Below are 20038 nucleotides of genomic sequence, written 5' to 3' on the forward strand. Positions count from 1 at the left end.
AGCACTTGAGAAGAAAGTGTATTCTGTTGTTTTTGGATGGAATGTCCTGTAAATATCAATTAAGTCCATCTAGTTTAATGTATTATTTAAAGCTTGTGTTTCCTTATTTATTTTCATTTTGGATGATCTGTCCGTTGGTGAAAGTGGGGTGTTAAAGTCCCCTACTATGATTGTGTTACTGTCGATTTCCCCTTTTATGGCTATTATATTTTGCCTTATGTATTGAGATGCTCATATGTTGGGTGCATAAATATTTACAATCATTATATCATCTTCTTGAATTGATTCCTTGATCAGTAGCATCCTTCTTTGACTCTTCTAATAGTCTTTATTTTAAAATCTATTTTGTCTCATATGAGAATTGCTACTCCAGCTTTCTTTTGATTTCCATTTGCATGGAATATCTTTTTCCATCCCGTTACTTTCAGTCTGTTTGTGTCCCTAGGTCTGAAGAGGGTCTCTTGTAGACAGCATATATATGGGTCTTGTTTTTGTATCCATTCAGTCAGTCTATGTCTTTTGGTGGGAGCATTTAATCCTTTTACATTTAAGGTAATTATTGATATGTATGTTCCTATTACCATTTTCTGAATTGTTTTGGGTTTGTTATTGTAGGTCTTTTCCTTCTCTTGCGTTTCCTGCCTAGAGAAGTTCCTTTAGCATTTGTTGCAAAGCTGGGTTGGTGGTGCTGAATTCTCTTAGCTTTTGCTTGTCTGTAAAGCTTTTAATTTCTCTGTCAAATGTGAATGGGATCCTTGCTGGGTAGAGTACTCTTGATTGTAGGTTTTTCTCTTTCATCACTTTAAATATGTCCTGCCACTCCCTTCTGGCTTGCAGAGCTTCTGCTGAAAAATCAGCTGTTAACCTTATGGGGATTCCCTTATGTGTTACTTGTTGCTTTTCCCTTGCTACTTTTAATATTTGTTCTTTGTATTTAATTTTTGATAGTTTGATTAATATGTGTCTTGGCGTGTTTCTCCTTGGATTTATCCTGTATGGGACTGTCTGTGCTTCCTGGACTTGATTAACTATTTCCTTTCCCATATTAAGGTGGTTTTCAACTATAATCTCTTCAAATATTTTCTCAGTCCCTTTCTTTTTCTCTTCTTCATCTGGGGCCCCTGTAATTCAAATGTTGGTGCATTTAATGTTGTTCTAGAGGTCTTTGAGACTGTCCTCAATTCTTTTTATTCTTTTTTCTTTATTCTGCTCTGCAGTAGTTATTTCCACTGTTTTATCTTCCAGGTCACTTATCCGTTCTTCTGCCTCAGTTATTCTGCTATTGATCCCTTCTAGAGAATTTTTAATTTCATTTATTGTGTTGTTCATCTCTGTTTATTTGCTCTTTAGTTCTTCTAGGTCCTTGTTAAACATTTCTTGTATTTTCTGCATTCTACTTCAAAGATTTTGGATCATCTTTACTGTTATTACTCTGAATTCTTTTTTGGGTACACTGCCTATTTCCTCTTCATTTGTTTGGTCTGGTGAGATTTTACCTTATTCCTTCATCTGCTGTGTGTTTCTCTGTATTCTCATTTTGCGTAACTTACTGTGTTTGGGCTCTCCTTTTCACAGGCTGCTGGTTCGTAGCTCCCGTTGTTTTTGTTGTCTGCCCCCATTGGCTAAGGTTGGTTCAGTGGGTTGTGTTGGCTTCCTGGTGGAGGGGACTTGTGCCTGTGTTCTGGTGGATGAGGCTGGATCTTGTCTTTCTGGTGGGCAGGACCCCAACCAGTGGTGTGTTTTGGGGTGTCTGTGAACTTATTATGATTTTAGGCAGCCTCTCTGCTAATGGGTGGGATTGTGTTCCTGTCTTGCTAGTTGTTTGACATACGGTGTCCAGTACTGTAGCTTGCTGGTTGTTGAGTGGAGCTGGGTCTTAGCATTGAGATGGAGATCTCTGGGAGAGCTTTCACCATCTGGTATTATGTGGAGCTGGGAGATCTCTGGTAGACCAGTGTCCTGAACTCAGCTCTCCCACCTCAAAGGCACAGGCCTGACACTCAGCTGGAGCACCAAGACCCTGTCAGCCACACGGCAGATCAGCAGAAGTTCAAAAGCTTGACAGTATGCTCTGTTGTTAAGGGTGTGGAGATACAGTTTCTATTTTGCATTGCTAGTGAGAAGGCAAAAGGGTAAAAACAACAACAACTCTGTCTGTATGTCTTCATCAACCAAATGAGCAATGCCAATGTGGGACACAGGACCACTCACTCAGTGGAAGAATCCCATGCTGAGCTTCAAAGCTTCCAAGATCTTGGCAGCTGGGAAGTGAAAGGCAGAGGGAGGGAGTGTGGGGCAGGAGCAGCTCCTGTGCATGTGCCCATGGGAGTCCAGATGCATTTCTAACATCTGAGGCATTAGTAATCAACTGGAAGGCAAAGAGCTGCTCTCTTAGAGCTTGTATTGCTGGAGTATAGACAAATCATGTCATGTCATACTATACTATACTACACTACACTACACTACACTATACTATAATTTCAAATAGTGAAAAGAAGAGAATGAAACAAGATAAGACTGCCTATGACTAAGAGTGAGTCTATTTGTAATGTGAAGCCTACTTTAGATAGGGTCATCAGAAGTACTGTTGACAAGATGACATTTGAGGAAACATTTGAATGTCAGAAAAAAACACAGTATTCAAAGATAATGAGGGAAGTGCATTAGATAGAGGAAACATAGACCTGAGAAAGTTGAGCAGATGGATAGGGCTCTGGGTTCTGTTTGCCTGTTTAAGGTAGTGTAACTCTACCTTTTCTGTCTTAAATTGTAGTGTCCTCCTAAACATTCTCATTTGAAGACATAATTTTGTGACCATAGAATGGCTTGCAAATCACCGATCCAATCTCTTTGGTGTTATGAGAATAGAGAAGGAGTTAGTTATATTCAAATTAAAAGTTCTGTTCTATTTCATGACATGTCATTCTAGCCACATAGGAATATTCTTGAGGGAGCTTACTTCAGAATCACAGAGTTTTGTATTTGTGTAGTAATATTCATGCATCAATCAAAAAAACAGAAAGCCTTGTTTCTGAATGAATTATGAATGTCATCAAAATTATAGCAAATATTTCACAGTATAAAAATCACTAAAAAAATGATGAGATGATGGAAATGAAGGCATAAAGGCATTGTTTGCTGTTCTTTAATGTGATACCTGAAAGTAGTAGTTCCATGTTGCTGTTACTGAGTGTTGCATTGACTCTCCCAGTGGAAGCATTGAAACTAGTAACTGTCAAGGTCATGGGTTGTTTCCTTCCTTTAAAATTGTAAGAGCCTTTCCATATATAATTTTGGGCAAACACATCATCAGGAACTGTGAATAGATTAAATAAACATACATGTTAATTTTACAGTGCCCTGTAAATATAAGCATTAAATACCAGATTAATGAGTATTAGTTTATTGAATAATCATATTTTTCTAAATATACAATAATATAGAATTTACATTATAGAATGAATTCTTCACATAAGTGTTTTAATTTTTTTAGAATAAACCAAAATAATAATCTAGATTTGTACATACATCATCAATGAGTGATAAATAAACAAAACCAATTAATGACATAAGACATATTTAGAATCCAGCTAAATATCAAGTTTACTTATATTTTGTTTCCTATAATAATGTCTGTCTTTCAGAAGGAAAATAAAATGATTTTACTGGGCCAAGTCAGTCTATATACAAGTCCCAAGAGGCCTGCTTTTCTCCTAGCAGTAGGAATAGGTTCATAGGAAGAGCATAGAGTTAAAACCCCCCCTTGCATAAAAGCCTTGGAAGACTGTCAGGAGAGATGCTCCTTTGACCTTTTTACCCCTTTACAGAATACTGAGTTCAGTTATTTCAATAATAGATGCTCCTGAAGAAGAACAGCGCTCTACCTGTTTTGCTCCTGACAGCTTTGAGGTTTACAGGTATTTATGGAAATAAAAGAATTGTCACTAGAATTGGCTAACTCTTATGGGAAAGAGATGAACTGTGGTAGAATCAAAGAATATTCTAATGTAAACCTTTCACCCAAATAAGAAACACTCTTAATGTTAAATGCAGACAAATAAGTCATTATATTTATATAAATTAGTTATGTAATTTATAGCTAATATAAATTAGGTATGTCAAAGTCTTCTCAGATCCTGGTAAGAGGCTGAGAGAGCTTCCATTAATTCTGTACATCACATTAAAGCACATCCTCAGAAATCAGCTATTCAAAAGAGCCTGCCTATTTGTGTGACTGAATGAATGACATGGATTTAGAGGAAAGTCTTTTTTTTTCCCTAACAAGTTATTGACATTTGTTACCTTTTTTTCTCTACATACATCACAGTTTTTACTGCTCAGATCACAGAGACTGTGTTACAAATTGTACATTCCCTGAATTCTACTAGGCAAACAAGTAAAACAATACTATGGTAGAAGATGAACATACAATGCACCCAAGATTTTTTACTGAGTATTTCAACCAACATGATTATTTTTTTCTATGATTATTCAAAAGCAATATAGCAGAAGGACTAGAAGTGCAGGCACTGGAACTAGACCGCTTGTATTTCCGTCCCTCCTCTACAATTTATAAACTGTGTGGTTTCCCCTAAGTTACTTAACTCTCTAAACCCGAATTTCCTCATCAGTAATGTGAGATTAACACAGAGTTACAAGGAAGATTAAATGAGATAATGAATATGAAGAGTTTTGATAAGTGTTAGTTGCTATCATTAGTATTATACAGGTAAAATAGGGAAACCGTGGGTCTCATAGATCATTACATAGTTGCTAATAAAATATATAGTTAGTGAACATGCAGTTAGTATCATGAAAAATCCATAGTCCTGGCTCTGGGACCTTTGCCAAGTCACCCTTATAGTGGCACTCCCTCCCCAAACCTCAAACTACACAGCTATGCTCTGTATGTACAGGAGACCTTACCTAAAAATTTGATACGGTGTATGCGTAAAAAGCCCTTGATTTGGTAAGCACCTTAAAGAGCAGTTAACTCAAAAATCATACCTAAAATAAGTTTGGAGGAGGGAGTGACAAGCTAAATTATCCTTCATTAGAAAGATCTGGAATTTGGAGGTCATAGACTCTTAGTTGTAGAGATAGGAGGAAGAGCAAGGGAAAAAGATGTTCTAACAGTAGTGTGAAGGCATATAGTAGGTACTCAATAAATGTGTTATTCTTATCTTTCTGATTGTTTATTTTCCCTGGCCTGTATTATGCTTACTCTTTGATACCCCTGAATATTTAATGAAAATCTGCTACACTTGGTGATCTTGTCATTGTGCTTAGGGGAATTAAGGAAGTTGGTTGAAGGAGACTAAAGAGAACCCCCGTGGCAGGAGAAAATAGCAATGGAAAGAAGTAGGTACCAGCAGCAGCAAAGAACATTGTATCAGGATTAATCATTGATGTGGTAGTAAATGTTTAACAACTGGCTCTCCAGAAAACAAACAAACCAACAAACTGGTTGTACTATTTGCTGATTCTATAGTGTAAATATTCCCGTGATGTCAGATTTCAAACTATGAACATGACATCACTGAACGCAGAGTCTGGAAGAATGCACAGAACTGGCTATGGCAAAGCTCTACCGGTCAGCTCCAGCATGCCACCACCACCCTCCACCTTTCTCACACATAACTGAGAAATGTAACTAATGATAGGATGGGAGAGGCAGACGCTATTTGGTCATTTAAATCCCTACGTACAAGGAGATGACAATACTTTCTATTGTTAAGTCTAATTTGAGATTTAAATGTGATTGTGTATTTGGCAGTTCCTTCTAAACTCTAAAATGTCATCTAACTATTACTGATGTGGAGCACAGTGAAAAGGTGGAAGACAATGATGGTTACGATCTTTATTTTTCAAGACAGTTTTGAATCTAAACTTTGTTACATAGGCCTCATAGCATTACCATATAGAGTATCATGTTCCTGACACTGATACCACTGCCAAATTTAATTGTTACTTTGGAGTAATCTAATCACTGTGTCATGATTTTAAATGAAATGCTTCTGTTTTCCCACTTAAGATGACATTGTTCTAGAGTTTTATAGATACCTTCACTCAGGTTAAAGAAATTCTTTTCCTTTCTAATTTATTAAAAGTTTTTAAAAATTATAAATAGATGTTCAATCTTACAAAGTAGTTTCTGTGCAAGTATTTAGATGACCATAATTTAGATGATCATAATTTAGATGATCATACATAATCATAATTTTTGCATGTTTAATCTCTTAATGTGATAGATTACTTTTAAGGATTATTTAACATGAAAATATCCCTGTAAATCTATCATTAACCCAATTTGGTAATGATGTGTCATCTTTACTATAATGTTGTACAGTTAATCCTTGAACAACATGGATTTGAACTGTGAGGGTCCACTTATGCACAGCTTTTTTTCAACAGTAAATACTATAGTACTACTGTACTGATCCGTGGTTAGTTGAATTCATAGATGCGGAATCACAGATATGAAGGAATCTTGGGTAAGGAGGAGCCACATACTGAGGGTCAACGATAAGTTATATGCAAATTTTTGACTGCACTGAGGGCCAATGCCCCTAACCCACTTTCTGTTCAGGGTCAACTGTATTTGATTTGCTAAGGCTTTATGTAGGATTTTTTCATCTATAATCTTATGTCAAATGGGCCTGTAATTTTCTCTTTTTATAATGTCTTTACCTGAGTTATTAGAGTTATGTTGGATCCATCAAATGAGGTTTTTTTTTGATAGTTTTATAAAACTGGGATGATCTGTTCCTTCAAAATTTGGTAGAACTTATCAGTAGAGGCATATGGAACAGGTTTTCCTTGTGGAAATAGCTTTAACTATTACTTTGTTATGGGATTATTCGAGTTTTCTCCTATTAGTTATGTTAAAATCCACTTTTCTAGTAATTTGTCAATGTTTAAGTTTTTTAAAATTGACAGTTACAGTAGTTTTCTGTTATATATTGCTAATTTATTCAATCTACTCTATGTAGGTTTTCACGTTTCCTTTTGAAATGTTACTACTTTTTGTTCCTTTTTTGATCAATCTTAACAGAAATTATTCACTTTGTACATTTTCTTTTAAAGAACTACTTTTGACTCTGTTGAGATTCTTCTGTTATATTTTTGTGGTTTTTTTGGTTTGTTTGATCATTTTTATTACATTGAGTTCTGCTTTCTTTTGATCATTCCATTATACTTTTTGTATCTTCTTAACAGGGACAGTTATTAATTCTAAGGCTTTCTTTTCTTCTAATGTAAGGGTTTAAGGCTTTATATTTCCCTCACATCTTTACTTTTGCTCTAGCTCCCAAGTTTTGATATCTAGATTTTTCAGCATAACTAAACTATACTGTTATATTTTCCATTTTAATTTCTTCAATTCATGAGTTATTCATCAGTATTAATTTTGTTCTTAATTTCCAAATACTGAGGAATTTAAAAATTTTATCCATTTTCTTATTAACTTTTAACTGCATCATGGTCAGGTAAGACTAACTTTGCTTTGAAATTTGTGTAGATTTTTTTATTGCTTAATATATGATCAATTCTTATAGCTGTCCCATGTGCCTTTAAAGAAAGTATATATTATTTAATTGGTTGATGAGAAATATATATATATATATATATATTTTACATCAAACATATTAGTTTTGTTGTTTAGTTCTTCCATATTCTTTAAAAAAAATTTTTTGTCAGCCTGAAATATTTATTGGTAGCCATTGGCCATGTTTTGCCCAGGACAGTCTAGATTTATACTTGATATGCTGGAGCTATTATTCAGGGTACACATCTGCTCCCAGATAAAGTATCTTTCTTGGAAAGTTCTGGGCACTGATTGACCATTGTGGTTTTCTTTCTTTTTTTTTTTAACCAGAAAAAAGTCCTTTAATCATTAATGGTAAACATTTTAACAGTGGACATGAAATGAAAGGTCCAATGGAAGATATTTACCTAAAAATGAGGCAAACCTAGTCTTATATTGAACACATTTTGAGTTATAATTACAACCCTGCACTAAGTCTTTGTTTTTCTTTTTTTAAAAAGTTGTGGTAAACAGGAAATAACAAGTGTAGGTGAGGACGTGAAACCCTGGTACTTTGCTGGTGGGAATGTAAAATGACTCAACTGCTTTGGAAAACCGTTTGGCAGTTTCTCAAAAAAGTTAAACCTAGAATTACCACATGATCCAGCAATTCTACTACCACCCAAAAGAATGGAAAGCAGGAAATCAAAAAGAATCTCGTATACTAGTGTTCACAGGATTATTCACGCCAGCCAAAAAGGTGAAAACAATCCTAATGTCAGTGAACAGCTGAATGGATAAATAAAATATGGTATATACATTCAACGGAGCATTATCGAGTCAGACACAAAAGGACAAGCATTGTGTGATTCCTCTTATATGAAGTACCTAGAATAGGGAAATTCATAGAGACAGAAAGTAGAATAGAGGTTACCAGGGGCTGGGACCATTGTGGTTTTCTGAATCCATGCAACACTTTCTCTCTCATGATGACATATTTTTTGGTCACCTTAGAGAAATTCAGTCTGTTTTCACTGACTGTTGAAAAAAATCAGTTTCTCAGACTAATTTTTTTGGTAGGCAGTCCAGTTTAATAGCATGTACACTGAGAACTTTTTAAACCAACTAAAATTAGATTCTAACACTCTCCCTGGCTTATTACAACTGGACCAAATCTATTTCCAAGGTAAAGATTAAATGCTGAGCCTTTAATTTTATGTGTAGCTTTTCATTCCTACCATGTAAATAAAATACATACTAATACATTAAAAAGAAGCTCTCATATACTGAGCCCTTACCATGAGCCAAGCACTTTGTGTTTCATTTTTATGAAGTTCATTCATATTAATCTAATCAATATATCTTTTGTATAGGTAAAGAAATGGAGGCTCAGATGTAGAAATTAACTTTTCCAAAGTCATAGGGTAGGCAGTGTATAACATGGGGATTACATCAAGGTTGTAGGACTTCAAGGCCCATATTTTTAACAACTAAATATTTTATTTTTAAATCAAATTACTGAAAATAAACTGGACAAGTTCTAGAAGTTGCTGAACTTTTACTCTCACTCCAAGTGTATTTGGTTCCTTCTTTAAAAAATTTATATTTAAAAATTATATGTAAATCTAATTTTTATTTTAATGTTTTAAATAAACCATTGCCATTATTTTATAGCTATCTACAGATATTCTTGAAGGGAAATTTTATAGAGACAACTATATACAATATTTTTGGAATATTAACATGACACAGTATTACATTGCTCGAAGTTTGGTATCTTATAATACAAATTTTCAAACTTCAAATTCCGAACAGTAAAATGCATAGTTTTCCCATACTGAAATATGTTTTTCTAAATAAATGGTCACTTTGTCAATACAACAGAAGATCACCTTGAGAAATCGTGACTACTAGAAAAACAACTGAAATTACTAACCACTTAGCTTTGGGCTGGGTGTTCCTAGCGCAGGTCTAGGATCTTTCACCAATATTTTGGAACCAGCTATGAAAAGAAACAAAAATTTTACAAAATTTAATATAATTAATAACACACATACACACACACAACACACACACACAGTTTGATGCATTGTCAATTTTATTCTTTGAAATACCATATAGTTTTCTCCAAAATGTCCTGTTCACTATAGCATCCCAGTCCTCACTCAACACTTCTGTTCAACTAACAACTTCTATAATTATCCCCATTATAGTCCAGTGGGGCAAAGGGAATATCAGTGCTGCCTTAGTATTTTGGGGTCTTGTTTCTTATTTTAAAGGCATAAACCAACATGGAAACAGTTGACTCCAACATGGAAGTTGAGGGCTGAGGGTATGTTCCTGTTGCTTAAAGGCAAATAATTTGGGTAGGGTTCATGTTTAAGAGTTAAAAATTGTTGGGAATTCCCTGGTGGTTCAGTGGTTAGGACTTGGCCCTTTTACTGCTTGGGCCCAGGTTTGATCCCTGGACAGGGAACTAAGATCCCACAAGCTGTGTGGCATGCCCCCCACCAAAAAAAAAAAAAAAAGACTTAAAGATTGTTAAGGTATCCCATGATGTCATAAGAAATTGGCTAGTCTCAAAGGTAAAGAGTTAAACTAAAGTTTTTAAGTCAAACCAAAAGGAGCTCAAAATCATGTGGGGTGCTGAAAGTGCCTGCCAAGTTGAAGCAGCTATGATGTGCAGTGTTTGTAGACCTGTAAAGACATACATCTTTTTCCTAAGAACAAAGTAATGTCTTTAAAGGTTTTAAGGGGAAGTTATTTGGTTGAACATCACCTTGGCTGCAAGGTGGAGAACAATTTGGAAAGGAGTGGGTATTGATTTGGGCAGAGAAGTTAGAAGGCCATTTCAGTAGTCTCAGTAGAGATAATGCTGAATTAGATTACAGTAGCATGATGATAAACTCAAAAGTGGATAGAATTTTTTAAACCTACTAAAATTCTGGTGGATTTAAAGAGACAAGAAGATGTCAAAGACATTTCAGTAGTCTCAGTAGAGATAATGCTGAGTTAGATTACAGTAACAGTGATGATAAATTCAAAAGTGGATAGAATTTTTTTAAACCTACTAAAGTTCTGGTGGATTTAAAGAGACAAGAAGATGTGAAAGGTGACTACTAGATTTCTATTTATTATGTGATGATGGTACCACTGAGTTAGGGAACATCAAGAGAAGACTTACAGTGAAGGGAAATTGATGAGTTTAGGTTTGCATATATTATTTAATTGTCTTTGAGAAATTCAAGAAGAGATATTAGGTAAGAAATTGAGCATATAATTCTGGAGCTAAGAGAAGATAAAGGAGCTAGAAATATTAATTTGCAAATAACCTTCACAGAGGAAATTTTAAGTCATTGGCTTGAATGAGATCAGATCACCTAGGGAGAGAACACAGAGTGAAAAGAAGACTAAGAACTGAGCTTTAGAAAAAATGGGTAGAAAACATTAAGCTTAAAAAGGAAATGGAGAATAGGTAGCCAGAAATTTGAGGAGATAAAATATTTATTTATTCAACAAATATTGATTGAACACTTTTCACATATAAGGCACTGATCTAGCGATTAAAATCACAGTTGTAAATACTTTGACAAAGTTTCTTTTTTTTTTTACATAAAAGAACCCTAAAATGGGCCATATTTAGATTTATTAAAGTTTCTTTTTTTTCTTTTCTTTTTCTTTTGAACTTATATTCTAGTTGGGGAAGGGCAGATGAAAGGACAGGAGAGTGGAGAAAGACAATAACAAGTAAACAAATAAAAGAATAAGATCTCACACAGAAGGGATTCCTATCATGAAAAATTAAAAAAAAAAAGAGAGAAACCTGTAATGTTCTAGCTAAGAGAAGAGAGTGAAAACATTTCAAGAGGAGAAAGTCATACATTTGTGAAGGCTACAAGACATAAAGAATTAGAAGGACTGAAAAAAAAAAGAATGTATTGATGACTTTATCAAGAATTCTAGAAAAACCTCCTTTGTTCCTTCTTCTGGAAACATAACCCTTTTTTCCTCTGGTAAACTCATTACATCTTGTTCAGATGGGGATTGTCCTGATCAACCAAAGCAGCAACATGGGTGGAAACATCACCTAGATCTGGTCAAACTGTCATATCATAGTGACTGAGAAATGAATTTGGAGATGGATTCCATTAAAAATTGTGGCAATCAGACTTTCATATAGTGCTTTCCTGACCAAGTTTTGGGAAAGACTCTTTCTACTAGGGTTATTCCACCAGAAGGATTTAAACCCAGGAATGCTGGCAGCAATATTCCCTACTATAGTGGGTTGAATAGTACACACTCCAAATTCATGTTCACTAGGAACCTCAGAACATGACCTTATTTGGAAACAGAGTCTTTGAAGATGTAATTTGGGGAGAATCTTGAGGTAAAATATTCCTGAAATAATCCCTAAGTCCAATGACTAGTGTTTTTATAAGAAGAGAACAGGACATATAGAGATACATAGGAAAGAAGGCCATGTGAAGATAGAGGTAGACATTGTAGTGAGGCATTTATGAACCAAGGAATGCCAGGGATAGCCAGAAGCTATAACAAGCTCGAAGGAGGTAAGGAATGATTCTTCCCTAGAGCCTTCAGAGGATACATGGCCTTGTTGACACCTTGATCTTGGACTTCTGGCTTTCAGAACTGTGAGAGAATAAATTCCTATTCTTTTAAGTCACACAGCTTGTGGTGCTTTGTTATGGCAGCCTTAGAAAACTAATATACCTACTGTGAATAGAGAACTAGGAAAAGTAATAAAGGCAAGAATTAAAAATAGAGCATGGAAAAGAACCTATAAAAAGGCCTGAATAATATTTCTGTGCCCTGGGATCCAAAAGTGTCTACATCACTCCTACTCTTAGAGTTGGTGAACAAATTTACCTTGTTCCTAAGCTAATCTAAATTGATTTTTTTGGTCTCTTGTATCTGAGGAAAGCTTTAACAGTACAAAATCTTCTGTTGAAAGCTTTTATAGAGAAAACTTACCTTCACAAACAGGAACTTTTCCACTCCAGGTGTTATCAGATCTACACACTCTATGTTCTGTTCCACCTGCTAAGAAGAAGCCAGGCTGGCAGGTATAAATTAATGTATACCCATGGGATGGAAGGTCCATTCCTACTACATTTGCATGAGCAGGAGTTTCTGGCTGTTTACAGCTGTGGGCTATATAAGAAAGGGAAAAAATGTTCATTTTTATAGACATGTTAAGAAAATTTTGAGATCGGAGTCACAATATATTTTTATAGGTATGCTAATGTCTTTATATAAATGTAACTTGTTATTCTCATGAATCAAGGAAAGCTTATCAATGTAAATGTTGTTTTCATAGACTAGCATTTCATAAATGATCATCTGTGGAACACTGGTGGTTGTTAACATATAAACTGAGAGAAAAAATAAAAGACTAACTCTGGATAATTAAGCTAATAAATGTATACTATATCACCATTTTAGAGAGTCACAATATATATTAGCATTTTAAAGGATCTAATAAGTCCTGCTTAAGATAAGTTTTAAAGTTGATCAAACTCAGATTTTCTATACCAGTTTAGGAAATATTAATATATAATTTTTATTTATTATATTTATCTTAAATTAAAAAGCATGTCTTCTAAAGGTAAATTCAACCACAATTTAGTATGTTGCTCTGATATTCATATTTCCTAATGTAGAAAGTACAATTTATAATTTTTTGCATATGGAATTTTCTGGCCATATTTTGGGTCCATATGCTACCAGTATCTTTTCATTCATTTAATTTTTTGATTCCACTAAACCTGCACTTATGACACTCCCTGACCCTGCCACTCAGTTCACCTGTTTTGTGTCTTATGATGACCATTCCCTTCTTAATCAGAAATAGATGCTACAAAGAATTCTCCCCCTAAGCAAGACAACATTTCTGATCATTTGTTCATGGATATAGACCCTTAAAGATGGTCTCTGAGAAAAAGTGTTCTGTGGACAAATTTGTTTGGAAAAATTTTTTTCCATTTGCTTCCTAGTGGATATGTACTAAGCTATAAATAATAGCTAATATTTTTAACATTATGTGAAAAACATTTTGTTATGTAGTTTATATTTAATATAATTCAGTTAATAAAATTTAATTCTCATTGAGGAAATACTGCTAAGAATAAACACAAATTGTCTGTTTCTGCTACATTCTTAAGCCCCATTATGCACCTATTAGATATTCTGAGATGCTCTGCAGTAACAGAAGCCATTTAATTTTATTTAAATCATCCTACCCCACATGCAGGTCATCAAAGAATCTTAGTTTACTATGAAATACCTCAGTATATCCCACACAGCTGTTCTAAAGTATGTACACACTCTGAGGAATTCTCTTTTAAGGAATTTTGCCGTATTTAAATATAAGCCAGCCAGGCATGTGACATGACTTCTCAGTGGAGTGTTCTGCTGCTTTCCAGTAAACTGAGGATCCACAGGGGCCTCTGTGATTATTTGGGTGGTTCTGAACAGGGATGGAGTAAATTCACAGGACTTATTTGGACTTCAGCAAATCCTAAAAGCTAGAAACCATTCTGATGAGTATTTTTATTCCTGCTTACTCTTCATTTTTCTCCCCCGCAAAAAACATGGAGAGGAAATAAAAAGAGGAAGTAGGAGGGAAAAAAGAGATAACTCACCAGCTAAAATTTATTTCTAGCTGTATTCAAAAAAGACTGTTTAGTGATCTTTGCTCTTATTCAATCTGTACAGCAAGTGCTTTCAACTTAGAGTCAGTGCACATTTAGAAGCTCCAGGAAATCCTAAGTAGTATTCAAATTTTTGGTTAAGGTATTCATGCATCTATCCTTTCGTGGACATTTCTAGCTTTCCTCAGGTTCTCAGAGAATTTCACAAGTGAAAAAGACTGAGTCTCTACTATGTTGGAGCCTCCTGTATCTCACAAGTACTTCAGATTCATAGGTGCAGATCTATGAACCTAAAAAATAATCATCATCTAAAATTACCTGGTGACCAAACTGAACGCAATTACAAGAGCTTTTCAAAAAGAACAAAATTTTGCCCTGTGCCTTCTGACTTCTTAAAGAATAATGCTCCCCACTAGCCATGGGGGTATGCTACAGTAAAACACTATATGCATGAATTATATTTTATAATAACCTAAAAAAACAATGCAATACCTCTTTTACATACATATGTTTATTTTTCACATGTGGAAAAAAATGCATATAAATTCTTATCCTTCATAAGTATAATTTTCTTAGCCACAATACTTACGTATGCACTCAGGCTGAATTCCACTCCACGTGAGGTCAGGAAGGCAAGTACGTGTTGTAGACCCTTGGAGAAGATGTCCTTTTTTGCAGTGGAACTGTACAACACTTCCTACCTATAGCAAATTACAGAGAGAAAAACAAATGTCCCAATGCAACTTCAAATACAGCAACAGATAGAATAAAAACATGGACGAGGAAATGCTTTCAAAAGAAATTCTGCAAGGTAGAGTTTGGAAGGAAAAGAAACTGAAATCTGATTTAAAATAAAATTGCAGAAAAAAACTGAAGAAAAAAAACCTTAGATTTCTTTGTGTGCATATCATCATTAAATACTTGAATACAATGTATACATAGGTACCAAATATTTACCATGGTAATTTGAAGAAAATATATGATACCAAAAGGCCAATAAGCTACATATGAATATAAGATAGACAAACAGACAGTTAAATAGAGACAGATAAATGATGATGGATAAAGGCAGATACGGAAATAAAGATAGCTAACAACACAAGAGGCAGTGAATATGTAAGACAGTAAATGCAATATGAGATTGGACATAAAGGTGTTTATTGAAGGTTGGATTGGTAGCAGAAAAATACAATGGAAGACATGCTATTTGCATTAAGCTTTTAAAGGATGTGTAATTTAGATAAATATATAGAACAATGGTTCTTAAAGTGTGGTCCCCAGACCAGTAACCTCAGCATAACCTAGGAATTTGTTAGAAATGCCAATTCTGGAAACTTAGCTGAGACCCACTGCATCAGAAACTCTTAGGGTAGCAACCAGCAATTTGTGTTTTAAAAAGCCCTCCAAGTGATTTTAATGCAAACTAACGTTTGAAAACAACTGATATAAGTAGAAAAGATAAGAATATTATGAGAAAATGTATGGTGGTTAAAACATACATCATATAGTTTAGGAAAAAAAGAGAGCACTTTTGATTGGTTATCATAGATAATTTACACAGTGAGGTGGGAATTTGGGAGTAAAGTAGAAAGCTGTAAGATATAGGTAAAAAAGAAAACACACCCCAGAGGTGTGTATACTCGGCTTTAACTTTGACTCTGATCTTGAATAAGGTATATCTCCTCTTTGAGACTTAACTCTCTCTATATAAAGATGATATTACTTCCCTTGCGACTTAAGGATTAAATAAAAATAGGATATATAATTCGCTCCACATGGGCATGGAACATAAGCTTTAAATAAATTCCAGCTATAATTATTAAGTCAGAGACATAATAATCAGTTTCTGAAGACTCTCAAATAGCAGGCTATAGCAATTGAATTTTTAAAATAAAAACATAAAGTTGCTAAAGCTTTCAGAGCAACTAAAATTTATGTCGAAAATAAAATCTTTGAAAAATTAAACTAACCACTGTATGGGGAAACTATGAAAAAAAAAGAATGATGAACAGTAATTCTAATTATGAGGCTTGAATTGCCATTTTAGATTTGAGTGGATAAAGCTTGACCAACTTGTGGCAATAGACATGGGAAGGAAGTTGTTTACTCAAAATATATTAAAAGGAAAAATCATCAGGATTTATTAAATGATTAGAGGTGGAGGAGAAGATAAGGGGTATTTAAAGTCTGCCACTTCAGGCTTCCCCAGCATATGGAGTCTGACAATGTTCAACTGCTGTCTTAGGGCTTTTCACATAGACTGTGTTTCCTTTTTTTCCCATTAGTTCCTACTCCCACCTGCTAAAGCAACATGAGGCTAAGCTTAATGTGACATAATTCAATACAAGATTCCACTTGGACCTTGAGACTAGCTATATTCCACCATCTTTCTTATTCTCGTTATCACCCAGAACTATGCTACACTTGAAATGCTCAGTTCTAATAGTCATTCTCTTATAACAACCTTTATCCTTCCAGTTATCTCATATTATGCCTTCCATGACAGCATCATCTCTGCATCCAGGAGATCTCTTATCTTCTTAATGCCCAATTTTGTCCAGGGCTACTACATTGCTCCACTCCAGGGAGCACTTTTCATGCTGTACTCAATATAATCCTTCAAATTGTGCTCCAGAGCATGCCATTCACATACTCCCTGAAGTTGTGCAATATGGTGCTACAGATTTTTACTTCCTCATATAGTTTATACAACTGATCATGTGGACTTTGCAATTCCATCCTTTAGTCAAACTGGCTCCACAAAACCCATCACCTCTATCAATCCAGCAATCTTACTTTAGGCTAGATCTCAGTTAATGGCCAGCCTTCTCCCATAAATCTCCCCTCATTTAATCTACCACCAAAGACTGACAATTTTACCTCCTAAATCTTCCTCAAACTGTCCCCTTCCCTCTTTTCCCACGTATACATCTTGTTTTAGTCCTCAACATGGTTTCTCAATGGTTCTCAAACTTTAGTAGATAACATAATCACCAGAAGGACTTATCCAAACACAGAGAGCTGAGCTCCCCTCAGGAATTTCTGACTGGGTTAAATCTGAGGGAGACCCTAAAATCCACATTTCCAACAAGTTCCCAGGTAATACTGCTGCTGCTCAGGGACCACACTTTGAGAATTACTGTTATAACCAATTATAATAATCATCTAACTTGTCTCCACTTCTCCAGTCTTGACCCCATTGAATTTATTTTTCACTCTGAAGTCAGAGTGATTTACTCAACATGAAAGTTTTACTTTATCGTTATCCTTCTTAAAATCTTTACTGGCTTATCTCGCATAGGATAAAGTTACATATGTTAACTTGGTGGATAAAAGCCTCCATAAACTGATCACTAGCTGTCTCTAGCATCATCATTGACCACTTACTTTTACTCAAATTGTGCTCATATAATATTGAATTCCTGTAGTTCCCATAATGCATGCATATTTTTACACTGTCCCTCCCACATGGAATGCATTTCCCAACTATTTTTCCCTAGATCTTACCCTAAAAGATTTAGCTCAGACAAAATTTCTAGAAAGCTTTCCCTGCAGCAAGCAGACTAGGAAAGCTGTCTCTTATGTGCTTTATTAGTTCCTTTCAATGTTATCAATATTATCAACCTATCCTATAAAATCATCTATTCCATCTGACCCACACACCAAAATGTTAGCTCCGCTCAGCCAAGGACCATATGTTATTCACCATTATACACCCAGAGCTTAGAAAAGTGTCCTGAAAATGTTGGAGCAACTGAAGGAATGGGGACTAAGAACTTAGTATAAAATTATTTGATTACTTAAAAAGATTTAACATGTCTATCAGTTTCTTAAAATATAGTGATATCCCTTCCATACTTTAATTAACATAAAGTTAAATCATTATTTGTTCTTTGAAGAGTACATTTGGGTTATTTCATCAACCTTTATATTAGTAAGGAATGAGAGACATGATTGATTACATACACTTTTTTTTTTTAATTTCTAAGACTTTTTCTTCACGTCTGTAATCTTTTCTGAAATCACAATAAATACTGCTTTACATATTAACCAGATACCATAGAACTAAAATCTATTTAAAGTTTTTCTATATATCATCAACACATTTAATAACAAAATTTTTGTCAAATTCACACTTATACCTAATATTTAAGATACCTAGAGTTATACAAATTTAGTAACTGATTTTTATTCAACATTTGTTGTATTCAAATCAATCATCAAAATTTTCTCTAAATATTAGTGAATTAATAATTTTGCCAGTGATAAATCTACTTAATAGTATATTTTACATATCTCTCCATCCTTTTCCAACTTGTCATGTAAATTCCTCTGACTATAAATAATTTCTAACATAAATAATATAATTTGAATATTTGTAGAAAAATAAGTAACATTATAAAATTTTCCATTATATAATTTTAAAAATTCTTGTAAAATAATTTATGTACAATTTTCCTGCCAATATTTACTAACAAAAGTGTTATTTGTATAAGCAATTATATAAAATGTAAAAATTAATTTTAAAAATTATTTTTATATCAAGATTTAAAAAAAATCCATATCAAGTTTTAATTGCAGTTAATGTTTAAATAAAATTTTCTTTAAATTGGCCCAAATTAGCATGTGGTTTACAAATGCACTATAAAATTATAAGACATGTCTAATTAGTAAATATGACTTACCTTCTTTAACTCTTTATTCCCTCTTTAAAATGTTACAGTTCAGTTCCTTAGTCATGAAGTTAGAGATCTAATCATATGATTAATCAAAATTTTAGAAATTTAAAACATTCTGAATAAGATCTATCTTCCCTTTCATGATGTTTTATAGCAAATTACTCTTACTTTGCTAGAATTTTCATCACTGTATTTTTTTGTGTCTGATTTTCAATATCAAATATTTGCTTAACTGGAGTACACAGTATGGTTCCTAGCAACTTATCAAAATATATATATAATAAAGGCATCAAAAATTCATATGCTCCCTCTGTAATATATTTTAAACAACTATTTTATATTGGTATTTTTATTATGTTTATATTAAATACTTTACCCAAGAAAAGTTGAGGTAGCTTCTAATATAATTTTAATATATTAAAATTCATAAAATTTAAGTAGAAAGGCAGGATCATAAAAATGAAAGGATAACACATATACTTAAGATGAGGTGCAAGGGATTTTCGCTGACTGAGCATCAATTTTGGGCCCTGAGCTTCCTGAATGAGAAAAACAGAATTAAGATGTTTTATCAGTTTTTATTAAAAAATAATCAGAAGACTTCAATTTTAAATGTTTAATTTTACTTTTTTGTTTTAAAATTCATGTTATGATATTCACCATTTAAGGTAATACAACACTATGTAACACACCTGCCTCATTCAATGTACTTATGTACTTATTTCAATTATAAACTGGAAGTCATACATAATCACCATGGTTGTTTTGTTTTTTTATTTTGGAAAAGTCATTTAATCTAAAAATCATATTTCCATTCATTTCACAGGGATTGTCACATGAACCAACCAAATGTAAGAAAGCCAAATTTCAGAGGCTACTCAACAGAATCTGTATTTCTTTACAGATATGCTTAGAGATGCAAAGGCACATTTTTTTTTCTTTTGAAGCCTGAAATGGCAAAACGGTTTTGTGAATACCAGGGAAAAAGTTCTATTCTAGTCACAAATTACTTTTTAACTATGAAATTGGATTCTACACACCAGTCAATATTCAATACTGAAGTTTAAAAGTGCATGATATATGGTTGTTGTTTTTTTTTTGCGGTACGCGGGCCTCTCACTGTTGTGGCCTCTCCCGCTGCGGAGCACAGGCTCCAGATCAGC

General features: G+C 34.0%; 1 protein-coding gene across 3 annotated transcripts in view; it reads right to left on the reverse strand.

Moving 5' to 3' along the window:
* Positions 1 to 20038, reverse strand: part of CSMD3 (CUB and Sushi multiple domains 3) — a 1081491-nt gene that overhangs the window by 12461 nt on the left and 1048992 nt on the right. For all 3 annotated transcript variants that reach the window (XM_033843074.1, XM_019931944.2, XM_019931943.2), the window contains 4 exons: positions 14786 to 14897; positions 12518 to 12697; positions 9462 to 9527; positions 3158 to 3316 (listed from right to left, as the gene is read on the reverse strand). In XM_033843074.1, coding sequence (XP_033698965.1) covers positions 3158 to 3316; positions 9462 to 9527; positions 12518 to 12697; positions 14786 to 14897 — 517 coding nt within the window. The remainder of the gene's footprint in view (positions 1 to 3157; positions 3317 to 9461; positions 9528 to 12517; positions 12698 to 14785; positions 14898 to 20038) is intronic.

This window comes from Tursiops truncatus, chromosome 17 (assembly GCF_011762595.2).
Source record: "Tursiops truncatus isolate mTurTru1 chromosome 17, mTurTru1.mat.Y, whole genome shotgun sequence".
Lineage (NCBI taxonomy): Eukaryota > Metazoa > Chordata > Mammalia > Artiodactyla > Delphinidae > Tursiops > Tursiops truncatus.